Here is a 24,140-nt window from a genome sequence, read left to right as displayed (position 1 = left end):
ATAAATTAGTTTATAAATTAATAAATAAGTTATTTAACTCTGTACATAAGTTTGCAACAAGTACATACACACTGGAATGAATGAGACATTCATTTTGGACCAAATAATCAGATTAAGAGATAGACACATTTCTGAGACGTCATTTAGAACTCACATACACCTGTTAATCTGTAGGGCTGAACAGAGGGGTGTTCATACTCTCTTCTGGTCAGTTATTCCCAGCCCTGGACCCACTGTTTCTTCCCCCACTCCCATAATTGTCATTTGCCACTCCGTTTAACTTCTAACCTCCCCACAGCTGGACTTTGTGATGAAGAATCCAGTTTACTCATCTGTGATCTGGTTTGGGACACTAAATAAATCTCACTTAACCCTTTTGTTTAACAGAAAGGGAATTAGGATCAGAGGAATCATGAATAATGTTCTCTGTGAGACTTGGTGCAGTATTTTTAAGAATCTGATTATAAAAATCATTTATCATAGGAAAATAAATCCACATTGTAAAGGGATGCAACTCAGGACAAGCCAAGGAAAGCAACTCTTGGGCAATATTATTCCAAGTTGTTAAGTGGTGTAAACAACCAGGCAAGATTAAAGTTCAGCTAGCTCACATCTTCCTTAGGGAATCTAGAATCACATCACAAGGATTGCTGACTCACTACAGTCTAACATTTTTACTGCTTTCATGTGAAAGGGGAATTCAATAGGAATAAAATGTAAAAGTTAAGAAACGGAGTCTCTACCTTTCAGGTTAAGAAAAGAATAATGACAATTATAGGAAATGACAATCATAGTGGAAAGAACAAATAATTCATCAATGTAATTAATACCAATAATTACAAAAGAAACACTATAATTACTGTGTCCATGGCACTGTGCCCTGCTCAGGCATTTTCTCATTTAAACCTTCCTACATATCCTTTATGGGTACAGGTAAGGAAATAACTTACACAGGGTAGCAGAGGCCACAGCATTGGACTCCAGCCCATGGGTGCAGCTCCCAGCCTGCACGCCTAGCCTTAGATAGGACTCACAATGATTATGTCTGCGTCAGCATTTTCTCAGCCAACAATGATCAAGGGTCATTTACAACATAATTTCCAAACTTCAGTTGATGTGGGGCAAATTTGGCATGGTGGGGAACAAAATCAGTCTAATAGTTTGTCTGTTCACCTAGTTTTAATAAATGAGAAAGAGGGGAAGGAGGAGAAGGAGAAGAAAGAAGGCACCTTCAATGTTGAAATGATGGTTTGGGACAAGATGGCTGACCAGAGACATCAGCTACCAGGTCCTCTCAGAAAGAAGGACAAGTTTTACACATAAAAGAAAAAATGGACAATCACAGAACAGGTGCGATTCAGAGGGAAAAGTGCAGAACCTACAATAGATTCCACAGGAGCAAGAAGGAGCAAGACACTGGCAGAGGATAACCCAGGAGGTTGTAGTCCAGAGAGAAGGGCAGGTGGCATGGTTTGCTTCTTCCTCCCCCACATCCCTGACAGCCAGAAGGCTCCCAAGCTGCTGGAGAGATATTCTGCCCAGAGGTTGCTTTCACTAGAAAACTGGAAACTGTTGTGGACAGGGCACAAGGCTCTCAGCCCCCCGGGGGCATGTCCCACCCACACACCTGAGCTGGGACCATCCTGCAGGCCCATATTGCATCTCCCATCTCCTCCCCAAGGGCCTTCAACTCCTCAAGTTTCACCCTACTCATTTGCACACAGCCATTTCCCTATTCAGACTGAAGGATCCACAGGTGTCTGGATGCTTTCTATGACTCCAGAGCCTGGACATTCAGATCAGATGCTCTTGCCCCCAATCTGCTAGCAGTGTCTCACAAAGACTCTTTCCTGCCTCTCCCCTACCCATGGCTGCTGAGAGAGATAATTGAGCAACCACATTGAGGTTTCTAGGAGTAGGACTCAGGTCTTTCCTCTTGGGGTCCTGCAGCAGGGTGAGGTGTGCTCAGATGGTGACTCCCGCTCACCAGCTCACCCTGGTCTGGTGTGTTGGGTAGCTCCATTAGGGTGGGGCACACTCTGAGGTGGAGGGACATTCATTCTGCTCTACTACTTCATAGGTGACTCGGGGCAAGCATGCTTTTCTCTGGTGTGGTCATAGATTAACCTTATTGGTCTAGGGAGGTGATGGAACCCGAGTGGGCAGATCAGTTGGGAGAGTGGGGAGAGTGTGGCCAGTGCCCTGGTACACAAATCAGTAGCTTTCATATATGCCCACAAAGGTCATGCTGAGAATAAAATCAAAGACGCAATACCTTTCATAGTAGCAACAAAGAAAATAATAAATCTAGGACTATATTTAACTAAGGAGGTGAAAGATCTTTATAGGGAGAACAATGAAACACTGAGAAATTGCAGAGGGGGAAACAAATGGAAAAGAATATCATGCTCAAGGATCAGTAGAATCAACATTGTTGAACTGGCTATACTACCCAAAGTTATTTGTAGATTCAATGCAATTCTCATTAAAATACCAAGCTATTCTTTGCATATCTAGAAAAAATAGTTATACGTTTCATATATAACAAGAGAAAGTACCCCAAGAGCCAATGCAACCTTATGTAATAAGAACAAAGCAGGAGACATCACTTTACCAGATTTCATGCTATACTACAAGGCTATAGTAAACAAAACAGCATGGTACTGGCACAAAACCAGAGACATATACCTATGAATCAGAATAGAGAACCCAGAGATGAAACGATCCTCGTATTCCCATCTGATTTTTGACAAAGCAGATGAAAACATACATTGGAGAAAAGAATTCCTATTCAATAAATGAAGTTAGGGAAACTGGACAGCCACATGGTAAAGACTGAAACAAGATCTGCACCTCTTACCACTCACAAAAATTAATTCATGATAGATAAAAGACTTAAGCCAGGGTGTCTGACCTTCCCCTACTCCCAACTCTGCTGCATGTTGGAAGAAGAGTTATTTTCTCCTATACATTAAAAACACAAACATTAACAAAAGCTGATGAGTAAGAAAAAAGGTCCAGGCATACTTTTTGTAATATCTGACACCACAGGTAAGCAAAATAGGCCTAAAATAATCCCATGGACCATAGGTTGGACACCCTGAAAAGGCATGAAACTTCTAAGAATTCTACAAGAAAGTATTGGAAAAAATTCTTACAGGTATCAGCCTATGGAAATAATTTATGAAGAAGACCCCTAAAGCAATCACAGCAACAACAATAATAAGTAAATGGGATCTGATCAAGTTAAAAATTTCTCCACAGCCACAGATACAATCAACAAAACAAATAGACAACCTTCAGAATGGGAAAGGATACTTGCATGCTATACATTTGATGAAGGGCTAAGAAACAGAATCTACAAAGAACTTAAGCAAATCAGCAAGAAAAAAAAACATTAAAAAGTAGGCATGAACAGAAACTTTTCAAACAGAGATAGTCTAAGGTCCAACAAACACTTAAAAAAATTCTCACCATCCTAGTCACCTGGGAAATGCAAATCAAAGCCACAAATGAGATATCAACTAACTCCAGTAAGAATAGCTCTTATCAAAATCAAAACAAGTGCTGATGTGGATGTGGAGAGAAAGGAACACTTGTACACTGTTGGTGGGACTCCAAACTAGTACAACCTCTATGGAAAGTAGTATTCAAGTGGACCTACCATTTGATCCAGCAATCCCACTATTAGGCATTTACCCAAAGGAAGAAAAAAGTTATTTTATCAAAAAGACATTTGCACTCTAACGTTTATGGTAGCACAACTCACAATTGAAAAGATATGCAAACAACCCAAGTGTCAGTCAATAAATGAGGGATTAATAAAATGTGGTATATGCAGACCATGGAATACTACTCAGCCATAAAAAATGGTGATCTAGTATCTTTTGTAACAACTTGGATGGAACAGGAGACCACTGTTCTAAGTGAGGTATCATAAGAATGGAAAAACAAATACATGTGTTCTCAATAATAAATTAGAACTAGTCGATCAACACTTATGTGCACATATGGAAGCAAAATTCAATGGGAATCAAGTAGGTGGTAGGGGGAGGAGCTGGAACAACGCACACATTCTGGGTGAAGGGTACACTTACAACTTTAACTTAAAATGTACAAAAGCAACGTATGTAACCAAAATACGTATATCCCTGTGATATTCTGAAATTAAAAAAAATAGTTGAAATGATTGTGTTCTCCATGAAGATATAACCAGAGCTTTGAAAACTTTTAGCCTGTTAAACATAAAATGTCTAACTTTGAATTACAAGTTTAGTTTATTATATCTTAAACAAGAAGCAGGACAACTAACCAAAGTATGTGCCTAAACTATCCACAGTCTTGCCATCTTCACAGTAGCTTGTTTATACCAGCATCAAAGAACCCTGGAGAGCAAATGGCCATGAAATTGCAAAAGGTATTTTCCACAGCTTGTTGAGAAGTGAATATTTTTCCTTGTAAGAAGTGATTCAAAACCTGGGAGGAGTGGTAGTCAGTTGGTGGGAGGTCTGGTGAATATGGCGATGACAGAGTGTCCCAGTCCAGCTTCTGTAGCTTGAGCAGCGTTGTTTCTGTGATGTGTGGTCCAGTGCTGTCTAGCATGAGGACTGGCCTGTCTCTACTGACCCACCTCCCCTGCTTGATTGCAGGCATCCTCAGCATTTCAGCCACCTGGTTGCAGTAGACATCAGCTGTAAGTGATTGACCGAGTTTTATGAAGCCGTGTGGTGGATAATACCAGTGCTAAACCACCAGACAGACACCATGAGCTTTTTTTGATGAATTTTCTTTTTTGAACTGTGTTTTGGCACCTCATCTTTATCCATCATTTTGCCAAACACTTAGGATTATTACAAAGAATTCATTTTTTAATCATATGTAACAAGATAGTGTAGAAATGGTTCACCTTTATGTGAGGACAGCAAAGAAAGGCAAGCTTGGAGACTATTTCTCTTCTGACATTGATTTATTCCTGCGGAACCCATCTATCCAGCTTCTTTGCCTTGCCGATTTGTTTCAAAAGATCCAGTATTATTGGAATAGTAACGCCAAACCTTGCTGCTAATTCACAGCCAGGCTGAGAGGCATTCACTTCCACTTCAGCTCATCATTATCCACTTTGGTCTGAGGCTGCCCAAGTAAGGTCATTTTCAAGATGAAAATCATCAGAACCAAATTTCTAAAACCATAGAGCTCTGTACGTTCATTAGCCACGCCCTTCCAAAAGGATTCATTGACATTTGGAGATACCTGCACTGCAACGGTTCCATGACAGAAATCACATTCGAAAATAACTCGAATTTTTTACTTATCCATGGCTTCACAAAAACTGCTCTTAAAAAATGCGAACGATAATAACAAGCCAAAACATGCATTTGAAAGAATGAGGATGTACCTCCACAATAAAAACAAAGCAAGAAGTGTCAAAGGGACGTCAGAGATATCAACTGTGAAGCTTAGTACTCGAAGGAAATCGGACATTTCGTACTAAATAGCCTAATATTTGCCCTTAAACCAACAGTTATAGCATCATTCTTGTCGTTACAAGTCCTGTGACTACTGTACCGGCAGTAGTATCTCCAAGTCATTAAGTCATCCGTGCGTTTCGTTCCTACTGCGACCTACGGCAAGTGAAACACCTGCAGCTGCTGAGGTTCGGCGCCCTGCGGGATGGTCCCACCGCTAACGCCGCTCGCCCGGCCGGGTCGCCAGGCGGGGGCCGAGAGCACGGCAGCCCGGCGGCTCCTCCCTCCGCGGCCCTGTGGGCGGGGCGGCGGCGCCGGGGCGGGCCCGGGCGGGCCGGGGACAGCGGCGCCCGGATCCCGCGGGGCAGCGCGCGGCGCGGGCAGGGCTCGTGGTTCCCGGGAGCCGCGCGGTGGCGGCCGCGATGAGCTGGGAGCTGGCGCTCTGGCTGCTGGCGCTGTGCGTGCCGCTTCTGCTGGTCGTGCAGCTGCTGCGCTTCCTGCGGGCAGACGGGGACCTGACGCTGCTGTGGGCCGAGTGGCAGGGGCGACGCCCAGGTGAGGACCCGCCGCGGCCCCGCCCGAGTGGGAGGCCGGGCTCGGAGCGGCCGAGGCGCGCCCCGGTCCGCGCTGGCCCCTCGCGAGTCCCGGGTCCCTCGCGCTGTGTGCAGCTTCCGAGAGGCGAGGCTGTGCCTTTCCCGGGCCTGCAGGGCCACCTAACTGTCGCTGTGAGAGCGCGGCCGCGGGCAGGGCGCCCTCGGGACTCGGGCTTCTCCACCCGGACGCCAGGGACTCTGGCGTAGTGTGGGAGGATGACAGTGAGAAAACCGTACCCGGCGTTTGTAAGGGGGCCTCGGAGGCTGGGTCTTTCTACCTCCTGAACTTGTTTACTCTCCACTTCTCACTCTCCTGCAGTTCTGAAAGCAAATCCGAGTAATCCAGGCTCGGCGCCTGTAGCTCAGCGGCAAGGGCGCCGGCCACTCACACCGGAGCTAGCGGGTTCGAACCCAGCCCGGCCTGCCAATGACAAGTACAGCCAAAAAATAGCCGGGCATTGTGGCTGGCGCTTGTAGTCCCAGCTACTTGGGAGGCTGAGGCAAAAGAATCGCTTAAGCCCAAGAGTTGGAGGTTGCTGTGAGCTGTGACTGCACAGCACTCTACCCAGGGAGACATAGAGGGACTCGGTCGGAAAAAAAAAAAAAATTCCGAGTAATCCAGAGTTACCCTTCCTACTCATCGGTATAAAAGTGTAACACTGTAAAGAACTGAACTGGCATTGTTGGCAGACTAAGGGGCGTTCTGCCTCTCCTTCTTCTGGCTGTGCCTTGCTTCGTATTTGGTGATCGTATGTTTAATATATTCGTTTCCTAAACAGAGTCTGTGTGCTAGGTAGGCTGTGCGCTCCGTGCCACCTGCACATAATCCCGAACCGTTATGACAACTCTTACAAAGTAAGCATTATTCATCTTATTTTCCAGACAGGGAAACCGATGCTGGGGGAAACTAAATGATCTGCCCCACCTATACTTTGGATACTTACGAACTGGGGTAAATGGGGTTTCCCCGGACCCGCGCTCTGGGAAGAAAAACTCAAAGCTTATGGTGAGGTTCACTTGGAAGTGATAGCGCTAATAGCCCAGGAGATAGACCATGTTTTCTCAGTGGGTGGGGTGAGGGCTGGTGGTGATACGCATCTCAGAAGTGAAAATTGGTACATCAGGACTGGGAAAAAAAATCTGATAGTGCAGTTGTGTGTGCCCCTTCCAAAGCTCAGTCCTGCCAGACAAAATCTTACATAATACAATGTAGTATAGTGTGGTGCAGAGTGTAGTGTAATATAGTATAGTAAGAATAGTATTAGTATAGTATTTTTTCTTGGGCATAACGTGCAGCAGTGACATTGAGTTAATGGAAAATCCGTAAACATGTATTCAACATTTACACTACAAAACTATGGCAAATAGATGGCTGTGATGGGTAAACTTTCTCTCTCTTTTAAGCAGAAATCCCAAATATTACGCAATTTTATTAACTATAGGAATTTCTCAAACAGATGGAATGCCTCTCATAGTGATGCCATCGTCTGCCTTGTGAGTGGTGTTTGTGTTTGATGCTGAGTGCTTTTTGTGTTAACTTGGACTTGGAGAATTAAATAAAAATAGTTTATATTTTATTATTTAATTCTACAAAAGTTATTCAACCCATCGAATTATGTCAAGTGCCAAAAAGGAAAAATGTTGATAATAATCTAACTGGATATTTCTAAGCTAGTAAATTAAAAATTATTTTCTTATATCAAGCAAAAGCTAAAAGTTAAGGTTACTAAAAATAATTTTAAGAAGTTCATTTGCTTCTTTCATTGTTTTACTTTTATTGGCGGAATCATTTGGAAGATTTTAAATTTCATTACATTGCTATTAGAGTTATAGAACTTCAGTTAGAGTTATAGAACTTCAGTTAGAGTTATAGAACTGTAAATTTGCATATATATTTGAAATGTTACTCTTTAAATAAGTTACATTAAGATATTTAGCAAATGGTTATAAAGTTTGATATTTTTAAATTTTAATTTAAATTTTAACTTGATTTTAAATTTAGTCATTCTTACACCTGTGTTAACTAATAAGCTTTGTAAAACTCTTTTTATATATAAAGCACAGAGACAGATATGTACCATATATAAATATACAATCTATCTGTGAAATTAAAATTTAATGGGGGAATTTTAGGAAAAAATGTTTTAAAAGACTCCTAGAAGGGGTGGGGAGTGATAAAGAAACAAAGTATGAAAGGAACATGGAGACAGATTCAGATTCCCAAAAGAGCTTAGGTGGAAAGATGAGCAAGATAAAAAAAGAAAAAAAGTATCCTTGACATCTCTGTAGGTTTATTTCTTGTCCATTTAAAAATTTAGACAACATGTTTATGTGATACAGAATTTAGAAATGTGAAAAGATACCTGGTAAACAGTAAGGCTGTCTCCTGCCCTTGTCCCCTGGCTCTGGAGGCGACTAGCATTTCCTGTTTCTGTGTCCTCAGACAGAAATTCTCAGCATTTCCAAGCCTAGATCTTACAGGGTGAAATTTAAGGATGACTAATTTTAGAAATGAAAGTGGTCTAGAAAAATCCATGGCACAAGGCTAGAGTAGGAAAAGTTTCAACAGCAGCAGATGGGATAAAAACTCAGGTTATAGTTGACAGTAACCTCCCTCTGAGTCAGCTGTGAAGTGGCAGCCAAAAAAGATTATGCAAGCCCAGGCTGCCTTTGTAGACTCCCTGTTCAGTGTCTGAAGTAACAACTGAGAGCAGCATGTGTCTCCTGAATACCTGCTTGTATGTGTGGGCCTCTGCACTGGGCACTGGGGACACAGCGATGACAGAGCCCCCCACAGAGCTGGCCCTCACAGACCTACCTTGCAGGGGACAAGGGAAGTGATAAGATCCTCCAGTCTTGCTCTGCACTGGGGAGACCCTCCTGAATCCTATGCTCTGCCCCAGCCAGCTCCCTTCAACAGGAACATTGACCAACTAGAGCTGGCGCAGAGGGGTGTGAGAACGAGAGTGAGGAAACCTGATGCCCTGTCATGTGGGACAGGTAGCAGAAACGGGTTTATTTAGTTTTAGAGAAGCAAAAGATGAAAGGACTTAGGGAAGGCATAACAGCTGTCTTCCCTAATAGCTGGGAGGGATTGTCACAGGAAAGACAGGTTTGATTCCATAGCTGCTGCCCCTGAATTCAAAGGCATATCACATCAATATAAGCAAGAACCCTTGAGTGATTCCACTTGTTCAAAAAAGGAGCAGGAGCTTCCAGATAGCTAGCTTCCTCTTCTTGTGAGACAATTAAGTAATTAGTCAATGGCTTGAGGAGAGATTTCTCAAATGGGGATGGGGGTTGAACTTTAAGTTTTTCTGCAATTCTAAGATTCTGCTTTCAGGAGGTTTTTTAAAGGAGGCCATTATATATGTCAGATTTTGTAGAATTGGGAGACAAAAGTCGGTGCTCAATAAAAAAGTTTTCTGAATATACCTTCTGTTGTCCCTGGTCAAGTCCACCGGAAGGTTGCTTAATTGTGCCAGTCCACAAAAGTACATTATAAGACAGGAAAGCGTTGTAGCCCAGACATAGCACTGGGGATGTTTTTATCTTTAGTTGAGAATTTTCCAAAGAACCTTTCTCTTGAGGACAAGTGGTGTAAATGTCTAAGAAAATGGTTGAGTTTTAAAATATTGATCATATTTCAATGTGTGCAGCGAAGGATAGTGGACTTGGGCAGGCTTTGGAGCTAGAAATACCTGGGTTCGTACCCCAGCTCTGCCAGGATGCTTAGGTTATATTCAGTAGTCATTTATGGAGTTCTTTCTGTATTCCAGTCACTGCCAGACTCTGAGGCCACAATAAGCAACAAGGTACACAGGGTCCCAGCCTCAATGGAATTTATAGTCTAGTGAGAGTTTTTTAGGGACTAGTGTCTTGCTGTTTTGCCTGGGCTGGCCTTAAACTCCAGGGCTTAAGCTATCCTCCTGTCTCAGCCTCCCAACTAACAGGAAGTACAAGTGCTAGGGGTAAACTGATCTCTGTAAACTTTTGTTTCCTTTTCTGTAAAACAGATAATATTTATTTCGTAAGGTTTTATGAAGAATTTAATAGGTAATGTGTTAAGCACATAGGAAGTAATGAAAGATGTTAACCCATTAGAATTAGTAACTCCATTTCTCTGGCTAGAGAAATTAGAACACACAAGCTATTAAGTGAATATTCTATGTTTTGCTGCCATAAAGTCCATCTATAAAAGAATTTTAGAAATTATTATATTTGATGTTTGTTAAGTGCTGATTATATGCCAGATACTTCTCTGAGTGCTTTCCATGTTATTAATTCATTTCTCTCAATAGTCCTATGAGGGATGTTTTATTATCACATTTCCAGTTATGGGAAATCAAGGCATTGAGTTCTCATGTGGGAACATTCAGTGCTGTGTGTGCTGGAGCCAGAATTTGAACCTTGGCAGAGCTCATAATTGTTAATACCACAGTTAGGATTTAGAACTGTTGGACTAAAACAGTATAATTATTTACTGATTCTAACTTTTCTGATCTAAAATCATAAGTGTCATGTATAGGGATATTTTGCAATTTTTGATAAATAACATCTATTTTAATATAAAGGCACATAGGAACTTTGCACAACAGTGACTTTGGTTTGGATAGACAGTAGATATCATCTCTTGCAGTGCAAATAAGGTTTTTGTTAGACAAAAGTAGAACAAGCCACTTGTCATTGCTTTGGTGCTGTTACATTTTTATAGTTTTCGACAGGAACATACTTGAACAAGCAGACCACAGCATTTCCTCGTGTGTAAATTACTCTATTCTCCTAATGCAAGTCAGGCCTTTGGGAAGCACTTTCACAAGATGACCTTTAGCTGACAGATAGTAGATGAGATTGGCAAATGGAGAAAATTTCCCTTTAAAAATCCTGGCTGGTGCAGTGGCTCATGTCTGTAATCCTAGCACTTTGGTAGACCAGGTGAGAAAAGACCAAGAGCAAGAGCAAGTCCCCATCTCTACTGAAAATAGAAAAATTAGCCGAGCATGGTGGCAGGTGGCTGTAGTCACAGCTACTTGGGAGACTGAGGAGTTTGAGGTTGCAGTGAGCTATGATGGCACCACTGCCCTCCATCCAGGGTGACAGAGTGAGACCCTATTTAAAAAAAGAAAGTGAAAATTGTATGGAACCTTTAGTGTCATCTAACCTAATCTGACTCCCTCATTTTATGGAGAAGGAAAGTGAGTCTGGACAGTGATTTCCAATTCCCTTAGCCTTACTTTTCTTTATCAAATACATAGATAAATGGAGCCTTGGCATGATACCATGGAGTTATGAGGCTTATCTTTAAAATAAAGTATAGCAAACTCACCAAGCTTCTAGAACACAAAAATACTGTTTTGATAGTTGTTACTAATATGGTTTGTACTCGTGCTTTAAAAAAAAAGTAAGTAGAGATGTTTCCTTAGGATATTTAAAATTTTGGGCTCCACATATTGTCTTTATATTCAGTGGTATTGTTTAAAGCTTTTGTTGTTGTTGTTTGGCTAATCTTTTGATTTGGCTTAATTTAGCCAAACTTTGATGTAGTGTGCTTTTTCCTCTCTCTCCCGCCCCTTCCTCAACAGAATGGGAGCTGACGGATATGGTGGTGTGGGTGACTGGGGCCTCAAGCGGAATTGGTGAGGAGCTGGCTTACCAGTTGTCTAAACTAGGAGTTTCTCTTGTACTGTCTGCCCGGAGAGTGTCTGAGCTAGAAAGGGTGAAAAGAAGATGCCTAGGTGAGTAAATACAAAATAGCAGTGGTGCTTCCTAGAAATGAAGCAGATTCCGAGCTCACATATAACTTGGGACTCATGGAGGGAAGAGTGGGGTGCATCCTGGCTCTCGGCATTTCAGGCACTTTGCCTCAGAGCCACCTCTTCCTGTCTTCTCTTAATTAGCTGCTGTTGCCTTTTTCTTCTCCTTTCCTGATACCTTTCGGCTCTCTTCTTGCCCTAACTTTTGGCATTAGGGTGTAAACACCAATTATCTCACATGCTGGTGGATTTTTAGTGACCAGCTGACTTATATTTTTGTCTTAGAGAAAGAACAGGTTATATCTGACCAAAGAATTTTAATTAGGAAGGACCCTTATTTCCCAGAGTGGTGGCTCATGCCTGTAATCCTAGCATTCTGGGAGGCCAAGGTGGGTGGAATTTGAGACCAGCCTGAGCCAGAGCGAGACCTTGTCTCTAAAACTAGCAGGGCATTGTGGTTGGTGCCTATAGTCCGAGCTACTTGGGAGGGTGAGGCAAGAGAATCACTTGAGCTGAAGAGTTTGAGGTTGCTGTGAGCTATGAGGCCATAGCACTCTACCAATGGCTCCAAACCCCCCCCCCCCAAACCCCAGGAAGGATCCTTACTAATTTTGTTAAATGTCAGATGTTAAAGTCAGATGGAATAAGAATTTTTGTTACATAGGATAAAAGAACAGGAATGAAAAAATGAACAAGTGGGACCTGATCAAATTAAAAGGTTTCTGCATAGCCAAGGACACAATGGATAGAAAGCACATAGAATGGGAGAAAGTAATACATGCTATACGTTCGATAAAGGACTGATAACTGGAATGTACAAAGAACTCAAGCAATCAGCAAGAAAAAAATCAAGCAATCCCCTTATAAAGTGGGCAAAAGACACAAACAAAAACTTTTCGAATGGAGATGGTTTAATTGCCAATAAACACATAAGAAAATACTAAAAATCTCTAATCATTAGGGAAATGCAAATCAAAACCACAATGAGTTATTGCCTGACTCCAGGGAGAACTCCCAGAACAACAGATGCTAGTGGAGAAAGGAACACGTCTACACTGTTGGTAGGACTGCAAACCAGCACAACTGCCATCGTGCTGGAAAAAGTTGTATGGAGATACCTCAAAGAACTTAAAGTAAACCTACCATTTGATCTAGCAATCCCATTGCTGGATTTATGACCAAAGGAAAAGCAATCATTTTATAAAAAGGACATCTATGGAAACAACCCAAGTGCTCACCATGAACGGATTAATAAAATGTGGTATATGCAATGCCGTGGAGTACTACTCAGCCATAAAAAGTGGCTATCTCATCTTTTGTGACAACCTGGATGGAACTAGAAACACATTCTTCTAAGTGTAACATCAAAAGAATGGAGAAACAAACATATGTACTCAATACCAAATTGGAACTAATCAATCAGCAATTAAGCACACAGAGAAGTGAATCTCAATGAAATTATATAATTTTGACTCAATCTGTACAAAAACAAAGTATGTAAGCAAAACATGTGTACCCTTAATATTCTGAAATTTAAAAAAATACACACCCACAAAAAACCAGAATTAGGAATTAGGAATTAGGTTTAAAAACTGCATCTTGAGTCAGTATCTGTCATATTCTTATAAAAGGCAACAGTGTTAATATTTTCAAGGTTTTGTGCAATGTTCACAGTGAAAGCAACCTCAAGTAATAAAGTTATTATTTCTCATGGGACATGTAGTACCTAAACTGAGATAACTTTGTATTTTCTGAAAGAGCCTTTTGGGGGAGTTGTGTCGCTACCTGTCATTTAAAAAAATTTTCTTGAACTGATTGAGCTAAACACTCAGAAATGAGTGAGTTGTAACAGCGCTCAGCAGGGCAACAAGACCTCTTCCAGGATACTGTTTTCAAAGGCCTCTTGTGTTTTTGCACTGGCCACGTCTTCTGGTAGCTGTTTCTTTACTGCTGTGACTTGCACTGCACTGGCACAGTAAATGAACCATGTGGACTTTTGCTACCTGGCAGTGAGGCTGCTTGCTTTCCTTTTATCTTTCAGATCATTAGTGTAAACTTTCCCCTTTGTTTTAATCTGTTTGATGTTTCACAATTAATTCCTGTCTATGAAACCTTTATACCTATTATATTTTCTATATTTGCTTGTTTTTATTGCTGGTATTACTTGTTGTATTTTAGGTTTAGAGCCCAGGAAAATTAGTTTCAGTCTTTTGGCAAACAGAACTAGGAAGGGCCCATTACAGGTCAGTATGTGATTTGTTTGGGAGTTTCAGGAGTGTGCCCTTTTCTTTGCTTACCTCCTGGAATCCTTAGCCTCTGGAGAGAAGTCATTTGGCTGTAGGCCCTGAGTTTCTTAACTGATTTTAAGTACAAATTGTTGTCTGCTGTTGTGTGTTTAAGAGCAACCCTTTGTGAGCTTAATGCAAAACAAATATACCTCTGCACTTCTAAAGAAATCACTTTTAAACTTGTAGTTTTTTTTGGGCTTGATGCCTGTGGCTCAAGTGGCTAAGGCACCAGCCACATACACCTGAGCTGGCGGGTTCGAATCCAGCCCCAGCCCGCCAAAACAACAATGATGGCTGCAACCAGAAAATAGCCAGGCGTTGTGGTAGGTGCCTATAGTCCCAGCTACTTGGGAGGCAGAGGAAGGAGACTCCCTTAAGCCCAGGAGTTGGAGGTTGCTTTGAGCTGTGATGCTACGGCACTCTACCCAGGGTGACAGCTTGAGGCTCTGTCTTCGTCTATGACACTTAGCTTATAGTATAATCTTGATTTCGACTAGAATCTGTTCTAACGTTAGACTGTATATTTGGAAGTTGAAGCATGCCATTCCCCTTCCTGTGAAGCCAGCTGGATTTCTGTCTCATAAGATGTTTCTGTATTTCTGCTAGCCTTCTTCCTGATCATTGGGAGGAATTTACACAGGGTTGTGCAGAAACGCTTCTTGATAACTCCTGATGTAGTGTGGGTTTTAATGGGAATATCAGGAACTTGATTGAACTATGGCTAATTTTTGTGTTTATTCAGAGAATGGAAATTTAAAAGGAAAAGATATACTTGTTTTGCCCCTTGACCTGACTGATAGAAGTTCCCATGAAGTGGCTACCAAAGCTGTTCTCCAGGAGTTTGGGAAGGTAAGTAACATTTTAAATTGCTATGGTAACTGCAAAAGAGGTTCCTATCTAAAGTGCTGTCATTGAAAGGCATTTAGGCAGATGGAGCCCACACAGTGAGATCAGGCCCCTGAATTTGGCCTCTTAATCTCTGAGCTTTTGATTTCATGTAATTGGTACTTTTTATACCTTAATGAGTACTAATTCCTCTATTTGGAACAACAGAAGCTAAAAATTACGGTTACTTTTATTTTTACATCTTCTTTAATTGCTGACTTTTAGAAATGTGCCATTATCTGTTGATAACCAGCTATCCTTAGGAATTCTATCAATCTATCCACAAAAGTCTGTGATCTGTTAATCTAGGATATCCCAGAGTCCCCCTTTTCTGATTTTATTTAACTAGATCGACATTCTGGTCAACAATGGTGGAAGATCCCAGCGTTCTTTGTGTGTGGATACGAGCCTGGATGTCTACAAGGAACTAATAGAGCTTAACTACTTAGGGACAGTGTCCTTGACAAAGTGTGTCCTGCCTCACATGATCGAGAGGAAGCAAGGGAAGATTGTCACTGTGAACAGCTTCATGGGCTTCATGTCTGCGCCCCTGTCCAGTGGATACTGTGCCAGCAAGCATGCTCTTCGGGTAAGGCTGCTCAGACTCAGCTCCGAGAGAACTGGTTGTGTGTGAGGGTGTGGCTGTCACTGTGCAAGGTCACTGGAATTGAGTGGTAATGTGGGCATACACAAGGAGACCTTTGGTAGAGACCATCGCCAGGAGATGCTAAAAAGGACTTGAGCCACACATACTTCAGACTCACTCAGCAAACATGTATTGAGCAGTTGCACCTTGCCCTACAACAGATCTCGGGGACATAAAGACAGTAAGATGTGTTCTGTGCTCTCTCGTGTATTGTCCAGTTAATGTGTCACCCATTAGCTTATCCTTATCCCAACTGCATCTTTATGGCAAATTGGGGGGTTACTCCTCCTTCCTTCCACATGTACTTCCTGATGTACCTTTCCTCTATTTCTGTGACTTCTTTTCCTTCCCCCTTGTCCTTGGCATTTTTTTAACTGGTGTAATTATATGTACATGTCAGAAGTAGGTATTCCCTCAGAATGATTAGCCCTGGGCCTTATACCCCTACTGAGAAAACCTTTGACTCGGTTCACTCTGGTTTCACTGGAAGAAGGAAGTCTAGTCAAGGCAGAGGCTATGAGAAAAGCTTGATTTGGGCTGCATAAGTTATGAGGTATTAAATATGAGAAATGAATGAATTTTTAATTAAGAGTAGATATGCAGAAATCAAAGCCAACAGGAGAAGAATGATTGAAAGAGGCACAGAATTTATATGTAATGTAATTTATAAGTTAAAGTAGAATGTTTCACCATTGGAATAATGAGATGCAATAGCTGATGGTCATCACACCCTTGAAAACCTAAAGCTCTGGTTCTTTAGGACATGCTCTTGCTGCTCTGAAGAGCACACAGTTGCAGAGAGTGGGGAAGTCGAACGTTAAACTAATGATTTCCTCATTTTTAGAACTGGCTTACCAGTCACATCCTGTGGAGCAAAGGGCAAGCATTAGTCAGGCAGATGGAGAAAAGTCACCCCAGCTGTTTGGTGCCAAGAATCTTGTGAGACCTGTGAGATGTTTCTAATAAAACAAATGAGCTGTCTGGCGGCCTGTTCTGTTAGAATCAGTCTTATTACTATATTTGATCCTCTGATAGATGTTGCAGGTTGAAACTCTAGTTATACCAGTAACTGAACTGGAGACCACGATGTTCTTTTTGAACAGCGTGTTTCCTTCTGTGTCTGATATGTGGGCTTGCTGGGTGTCCTCTCTCCCTGTTTGCTGTAGAGGGGCACGGGTTAAATGTGAGGGAGTTTTCTATTCATTTAGTAAGCAAGTATTTTATTGAGTCCATCTCCACAGTGTGTCAGCCCTCATAGGCTTGACGTTTGTTCGGGGTCAGCATTTAAGGGCTGGGAGCAGTTTGATACTGCCAGATCACGTACAGATGTATTGTGGGTTACCCAGCCTTATAACAGTGCAGGCTTGGAACACTTCCTAATTTAGGAAAAGAAGATTTAGGGGAAATAGATTTCTGTTTAAGTCTCTAGGGTCTAGTTGGTTTTACAAAAGTCATTCAGTGAGAAATCATATCACATTTTAAATTAGACACGTGCCCTCTTATGACCCAAAAAAGATGTTAGCTGAAACTGATTCATTCTGTTAAAATAATATAAATGGAAAAAGTTGATTCTTTGTCTATGACAATTTCCGGAAAGTACCAGTCCACTTTTGCTTCCCTTTGCCCCAAACTCAGGCACTTTAGACCACTTTGGGGAATAAAGGGAACCCACCTTCTGTGATTTTCAGTGGAAAACACATACTCTTCTTGGAGCAGGGATGTGAAGACTGGTATGAGGAGGGTGGGAGGGTGTATCAGAACCTTTATGTTTTTCCACCTATCTATCTAGTCTGTGCTTCTCATAAAAATCACTGGTGGCAAAGGGTCACCACTACTAACATACGAGCCATTTGTACCTGGGAAGAGCTGAGAGTGTCTACTCTAGGTCACCTCCAGTCACACAGTTACATTACCCATCCTTTGCTCAGGCATTTTAGAATGTATTTTGGTAACTCATGAGGTATGTGTTTGTATTTAATTCTGTCTGGTTTTTCTTTTTCTTTATTTTGGCCCATTAGGGTTTTTTCAATGGCCTTGGGACTGAACTTTATGCCACATGCCCAGGTATAACAGTCTCTAACATCTGCCCGGGACCTGTGCAGTCAGATATTGTGAAGAATGCCCTAACTGAGGAAGTCACAAAGGTAAACATTTCTGGCTGGCTACAATATGAATGCATTACTAGTTATATACAGGCAGTCTCTGAGTTACAAACATCAGACTTACATACAACTCACACTTACGAACAGAGGCTATTACAGTAAGTACCATCTGACTGAGGTACAACTTGCACTTAGAAAGGAGCCACTCTCTCTGTGTCCTTTCCAGCTTGAAAATTGTACGAAGTAGCTTGGAAAAATACTCAGATTACTTACAGGTAATAGGCAAATGTACCTGATCCAACTTACATACAAATTCAACTTAACAAATCTATAGAACCTATCTTGTTTGTAACCCAGGACATAGCAGAGTTTTTGTGTTAGAACTGCTTTTGTGTGACTTATTCACAAAACTTAACTCATGGCATTATGAAAATTGTTAAAGCTGATAGTGCTTTGAATCCTGTTTAAATAAAGGCTAATACAAGTGCTGAGATACCACTTATTAAGTATTCCACTGTTATGTGACCACTACTATGTAAGAGAATTTTTTTCACTACTGAGAAACACTTTATCTTCTTCCTCTATTTAATCCTCAGGGAATACATGTTTTATGACATTTCATTTGCTAACTGAATGTCTTAATAATTTGATTTTTATTACTAAAGTAATAATACAGTAGAGCAGTGGTTCTCAGCCTTCTTAATGCATGAGCCTTTAATACAGTTCTTGTGGGTCATGACCCACAGGTTGAGAACTGCTGCAGTAGAGCCTCTGCAATTGAACACCCAAGGGACTGTAGCAAACTAGTCAACACAAGGAACTAGACTTACTGTACTGATGTGGACATGTGGTGCATGTCTAGTTTATAAAAATTAGGTCAACTTAAAGAGTTGGTCGGTATAGGGAGGTGGTCAGCTATGGTGGTTTTCTGTATAATTATCATTAAACACATTAAGATGATGCAATTCTAATTAAAAGCAAAGAACCTTCATCTGGTAGCTTGCACGATCTTATCTGGTAAGTGTATGATTTTTCTTAGGCTTCTTGAGATACTATAAATAATTTATAAACCCCCATTAGGACCTGTGGGGGCTCCTACAGGGCATGAGGCCTGATGAAAGGAGCCACTCCCTCTGCGTCCTTTCCAGCTTGAAAATTGTGTGAAATAGCTTGGAAAAATACTCAGAATTCACCTAATTTTTAAATTTTCTTAGTCTGTAGGCAGTAGTGGAGACCAGTCCCACAAGATGGCAACCAGTCGTTGTGCGCGGCTGATGTTAGTCAGCATGGCCAATGATTTGAAAGAAGTCTGGATCGCAGAACAGCCTTTTTTGTTAATGGCTTACTTGTGGCAGTACATGCCAACCTGCGCCTCCTGGATAACCAGCAAGTTAGGGAAGAAAAGGATTGAGAACTTTAAGAGTGGTGTGGTAAGAGCAATTTATATATATCTTAATAATATCTATCAGTCTTCTGGGAAAGTACGAAATTTTCCAGTGCTTTAAAAATTTCTTACTAGGCCTACACCAATCTCACAGTATAAATTCAAAAAAAAAAACCTAAGAAATATTCTGTTCCTATGTATTATCTGATGGTTTCATGTAAATTATTACTAGTTTTAGAGTGGTTTTCTACAAGGTAAAATCAAATCATAGATTGCCATCTTTTCTTCCGCACTTGCTGTTTGAACAGTGTACATGGTAAGACACCATTTCCCTACTGTTTCTCCCCTCCACCTCCTGCTCATCCCACCAGTCTCTGTGCAGGTATCATCATCTTGAATTGGCCCCTGGCCTTTCCTCCCACTTTCCCCCAGGACTAGGTGCACCTCAGTCCCTCTGCTTCCCTGTAGAAGCCCATATTGTGCTCTTAAAACAGATGAATGAGTACACTGTATAGTACTGGTTGCTTTTACCTCATTCCTGAAGTACTCTGCATGTCTAAGGTGTGCTTATCTCCATGTCTAGAAAGATAATGTTGATGAATCATTCTCTCAGTGCTCATTCTTATACAAGTTAGAGGGGAATTATTAACTATTTCTGAGAAAATTATAACCATCAAGAGATTAATGTATAAACAACACAGGAAATGTAATGAGTTGTAAACCAAAAATTATAGTTTATGGTTATGCAAAGAAAGGTTGTTAACCTTTGCAACTTTGTTATTACCACCCTTTTTATAAATTGGTCAATAAGGATTGAAACATAAAAAAGAATTATAAAACAGGATCTTACTATATATATCATTATATAACGTATATATTTAAGCAATCCACTAATTGTTAGACACTTAACTTTGTTCCAACTTTTTGTAGGACAGTGAAAATGAATTGGGGAAAAAAGCAAAAAACAAAACACAACAAAATGGCTAAAGAGACTTAAATGGTTATCATACTGTTTCATGATACACAATAATGTCTAGAGCTTGAAAACTCAAGAAAGGGGCTTTTCATTTGCTACCAGGTTGGACTGTGGACCAGTTTGTTTTGGACCAAATCCCTTATAAGTGTTTTGGTAATATTGGCACTTGGTTGTGTGGGATGGTTCAGTAAAGGCAGTGCTTCAGTAAAGATTATAACTGAGTTTTAAATGTGGTGGACAGTTGATACAGTGGCTTTGTGCCAGGTTTAGAGTTGGGAGGGAAAGTCCACCTCACTAGCACAGCCTCCTGGTGAAGGGCATGGAGCCTGGTACACGACTGCGTGGGTTTAAACTCCAGCTCTCCCCCATGCCTGCTCTATGACCTAAACAGGTTATTTCTTTATTATGCAATCTCCTTTTCTATAAAATGGAGAGTAACGATTATGGTGGTACCTAGTCATAGGATTGTTATGCGGATAGAGCATGAGCTATTGTGCCTTTTTTCCCTTTTTCATCCTGAGTTAGATAGTAGCAAGATGATTGATTACGTAAAGATCGAAGATTTTCTTATACTTCGTAAATTGTGTATATTTAAGGAGTATAGCATGATGATTTTTATGTCCATATACATTATAGAATGATTACGACAATCAGCACACTCAACACCTTCCATATCTACCTTTCTGTGTGTGGTAAGAACACTTAAAACCTACTCTCTTATCAAATTTCAAATATACAGTAGAATACTAGTCATAATCACCATGCTATTATGTTAGATCCTTACAATGTAATGTTAATGTAAGTTATTCATTTTACAAACTGAAAGTTTGTACCAACATCTCATTTTCCCTATCTTTCAGCCCTTGCCAACCAAGGGCTCTCTGCTTTCACGAGTTTGACTTTTTTTAGAGTTTACATAAGTGAAATCATAACAGTAGTTGTCTTTCTGTATCTTGCTTATTTCACTTAGCATGAAATCTTGCACGTTCACCCTGTTGTCACAAATGGCAACACTGCCATCTTTTTTATGGCTGCATAATATGCTATTATACATAATAAATCATTCTATAATTTTATATGTAAAACACCTGTTGCATATAGATGTAATGTTGCTGTATCTTGGCTATTGTGAATGATGCTGAGCTGAACATCTCTTCAAGGTACTGATTTTGTTTCCTTTGAATATATACTGATTAGTGGAATTGCTAGATTATATTGTAATTCTACTTTTAATTATTTGAGGAACATCTATATTTTTTCCCATAATGTTTGTATTAATTCACATTCTCAATGAATAGGGCAGAGAAAGAATATAGTAACAGAAATAATTTTTTCAGAGGGAAAAAGAGGGTCCAGGGACTAGAGAATTTCAGTCCTATTATAGTACCTGTTCTTCAGAAATATCCACATGTAGGTTATTTTGTTTACCAAATATCTAGCATTTGATTACATCCAGCCTTTTCTTAAAAATGATGATCTTCTTGCTAAAACCATCTTTAAAATATTGCTTATTATGTGGTCTCTTACTGCTTTAGTGTTTTTTTTTTACTAATGAACTGTACATATTCTCATTTCCCAGTACTAGTTTTGGGAGATAATGCCTTATTCTTTACACAAAACTGTAAAAACTTTAACAAATTGTTTCTCCTATTTTCTACTCTTTCCTGCCTCTTTACTCCTCTCCTCCCCCCAGTATTTTCTATCATATGTATTAATTTCCTTATTGACATGTTAGTAAACATCTAAGAGAATGCCAATATAGTTTATTCCATGCTAACTGTACTTGTTGATAACACTTGAATTTGCTTCTATCCTTCAGGCTAGGAACAGTAAATCTACAACGTTGTTTTATGAATATTTCATTTCTAGGGATCAAGAGCAATGGTTACATTGAATTTTGTATTATTGTTATTTCTTTCTTAGTACAAATTTTTGGAATTAGTAAATACATATCTTCCCAAATGAAACTTGACATCTTAGAGATTACCAAGTTGCCTCATTTTATTCTTAATATACTAAAAGTTCATAAATACTTTGAGTCTATCTCCCAAATATTTCAGTTCTACATACTCTGACCTACCATTGGTATTTATTAAGGCAAGTCAGTATACGGATAAAATGCTGATCCAGAAGAGTACTATTAGAGAATTCAGCATTTAAGAAATGGCATGAGCAGATGCTAACCAATGCTAATTGTACCAGCTAGGGGAGATAAGGAAATAGTAGGAATACGAGACGTACTTTCATGTATATCTAGAATTTTGTTTATCATTTTTATCCTTATTTAAACATTGCCTACACTTTGTTAGGACTCTTAACAGTGAATCATAATGATAAATCTCCTCAAAACAGAAGGATTTAATTGTCAAAAACTAAGTAAGCAGGAGGTACTGATTCATATTTCTGTCACTCTTTTACAGGATGCAGACTCTTATTTTAAAAACTTGAAGGCAAAACATGACTGAAAGGAGAATTTACATTTTTTAAGTCACAGGATGGAGAAATGTAAAATATTGAGACAGCAATCTTCTCATGCACTAAGACTACGTGAAGACTCATTTGTGATTTTACTTTTTAATAGATACAATTTTCCTTTCAACACATAATAAATAAATAAAATATTGTCATGAATCTTGCAAAAAAGGAATTAAAATATGGATAAATTGGATAAAATAACATTTTAAAATACTTTAGCATATCTGCTTATAATTCAGGTTAAAACAGATCTAACCGAAGAATTATAGTAACCCATTTATCATATGTCTTAGTCTGTTTATGCTGCTAAAATGTAGTACTACAGACTTGGTAATTCATAAACAGTAGAAATTTATTTCTCATGGTTTTTGAAGCTGGGAATTCCACGATCAAGGTGCTGAGAGGTTTGGTATCTGGCGAGGGTTGATCTCTGCTTTTCAGATGGAGCCTTGTTGCTGCACTCTCCCAAAGGCAAGAAGGCTGCATTCTGACAGGGGAGATGGAACAGAAGGGCAAAAAGGGTGAATTCCCTCCTTTAGACCCTTTTGAATACCTAATCACAATTCATGACTCAATCGCCTCTTAAAGGCCACACCTCTTAATATTGTTGCTTTAGAGATTAAATTTCAATGTTAATTTTGGAAGGGACAAAAACATCACAATATAAATGTCTGAAATACTTCATACAAAGCAAAGCACTGGGTACTGAGCAGATAAAAAGAGGTATTTGAGAGGCGGTGTCTGTGGCTCAATGAGTAAGGCACCAGCCCCATATACCAAGGGTGGCGGGTTCAAACCCAGCCCTGGCCAAATTGCAAGAACAACAAAAAATAGCCGGGCCTTGTGGTGGGCACGTATAGTCCCAGCCACTTGGGAGGTTGAGGCAAGAGAATTGCCTAAGCCCAGGAGTTGGAGGTTGCTGTGAGCTGTGATGCCATGGCACTCTACCAAGGGCAACAATGTGAGACTCTTGTCTCTAAAAAAAAAAAAAAAAGGTATTTGAAATTATTTTAACTCCAAGGTGCTTATACTCTCTTAAAGCTGACAGATACAAATAACTGTAATTTGAAGCAGTAGGTAGGACTCCTTAACAGCTCTCCCTTATTAAATACCTGTTGTATGGTATTTGCTGTACTGAGGTGCTTAGTATTAGTTAATAAATGTTTTCTTAGTAGCAGCCCATTAAGATAGGTTGTATTATCTGTTACAGATGAATAAAGACATACCTAAAGCAACTAGGTGTTACTTTTCTAAGCTCACACATATGCAGAAAACTAGCTGGATGTGCCTATAGTCCCAGCTACTCAGGAGGCTGAGGCGGGAGAATCACTTGAACCCAGGAATTCAAGATTCTAGTGAGCTATGATTGTACCACTGTGCTCTGGCCTGGGTGACAGAGAGACCTGGTTTCTAAAAAAAGACCATAAATTTCCTTCTAAGTGTGGCTTTAGATGTATACTGTAAGTGTTGATATGGCACTTAACATTAGTCAGTTCAAATGGGAGGTCGAACTCATTAGTAAAGCATCACAAGATTGGAGAAGCAAGAATCCAATGTACTCAACTCTAATATG

General features: G+C 40.3%; 1 protein-coding gene across 1 annotated transcript; it reads left to right on the top strand.

Moving 5' to 3' along the window:
* The first annotated feature begins 5,790 nt into the window (after positions 1-5,790).
* Positions 5,791-22,735, top strand: DHRS7 (dehydrogenase/reductase 7). The gene is made up of 7 exons (XM_003794422.1): positions 5,791-6,020; positions 11,641-11,793; positions 14,842-14,948; positions 15,334-15,573; positions 17,649-17,774; positions 18,947-19,162; positions 22,513-22,735. The coding sequence occupies exons 1-7, from the start codon at positions 5,888-5,890 to the stop codon at positions 22,555-22,557; spliced, it is 1,020 nt and encodes a 339-aa protein (XP_003794470.1). The 5' UTR covers positions 5,791-5,887; the 3' UTR covers positions 22,558-22,735.
* The last annotated feature ends 1,405 nt before the right edge of the window (positions 22,736-24,140 follow it).

This window comes from Otolemur garnettii, unplaced genomic scaffold (genome assembly GCF_000181295.1).
Source record: "Otolemur garnettii isolate 467f Iridium unplaced genomic scaffold, OtoGar3 scaffold00081, whole genome shotgun sequence".
NCBI lineage: Eukaryota > Metazoa > Chordata > Mammalia > Primates > Galagidae > Otolemur > Otolemur garnettii.
This window is presented reverse-complemented; position numbering and strand designations above follow the sequence as displayed.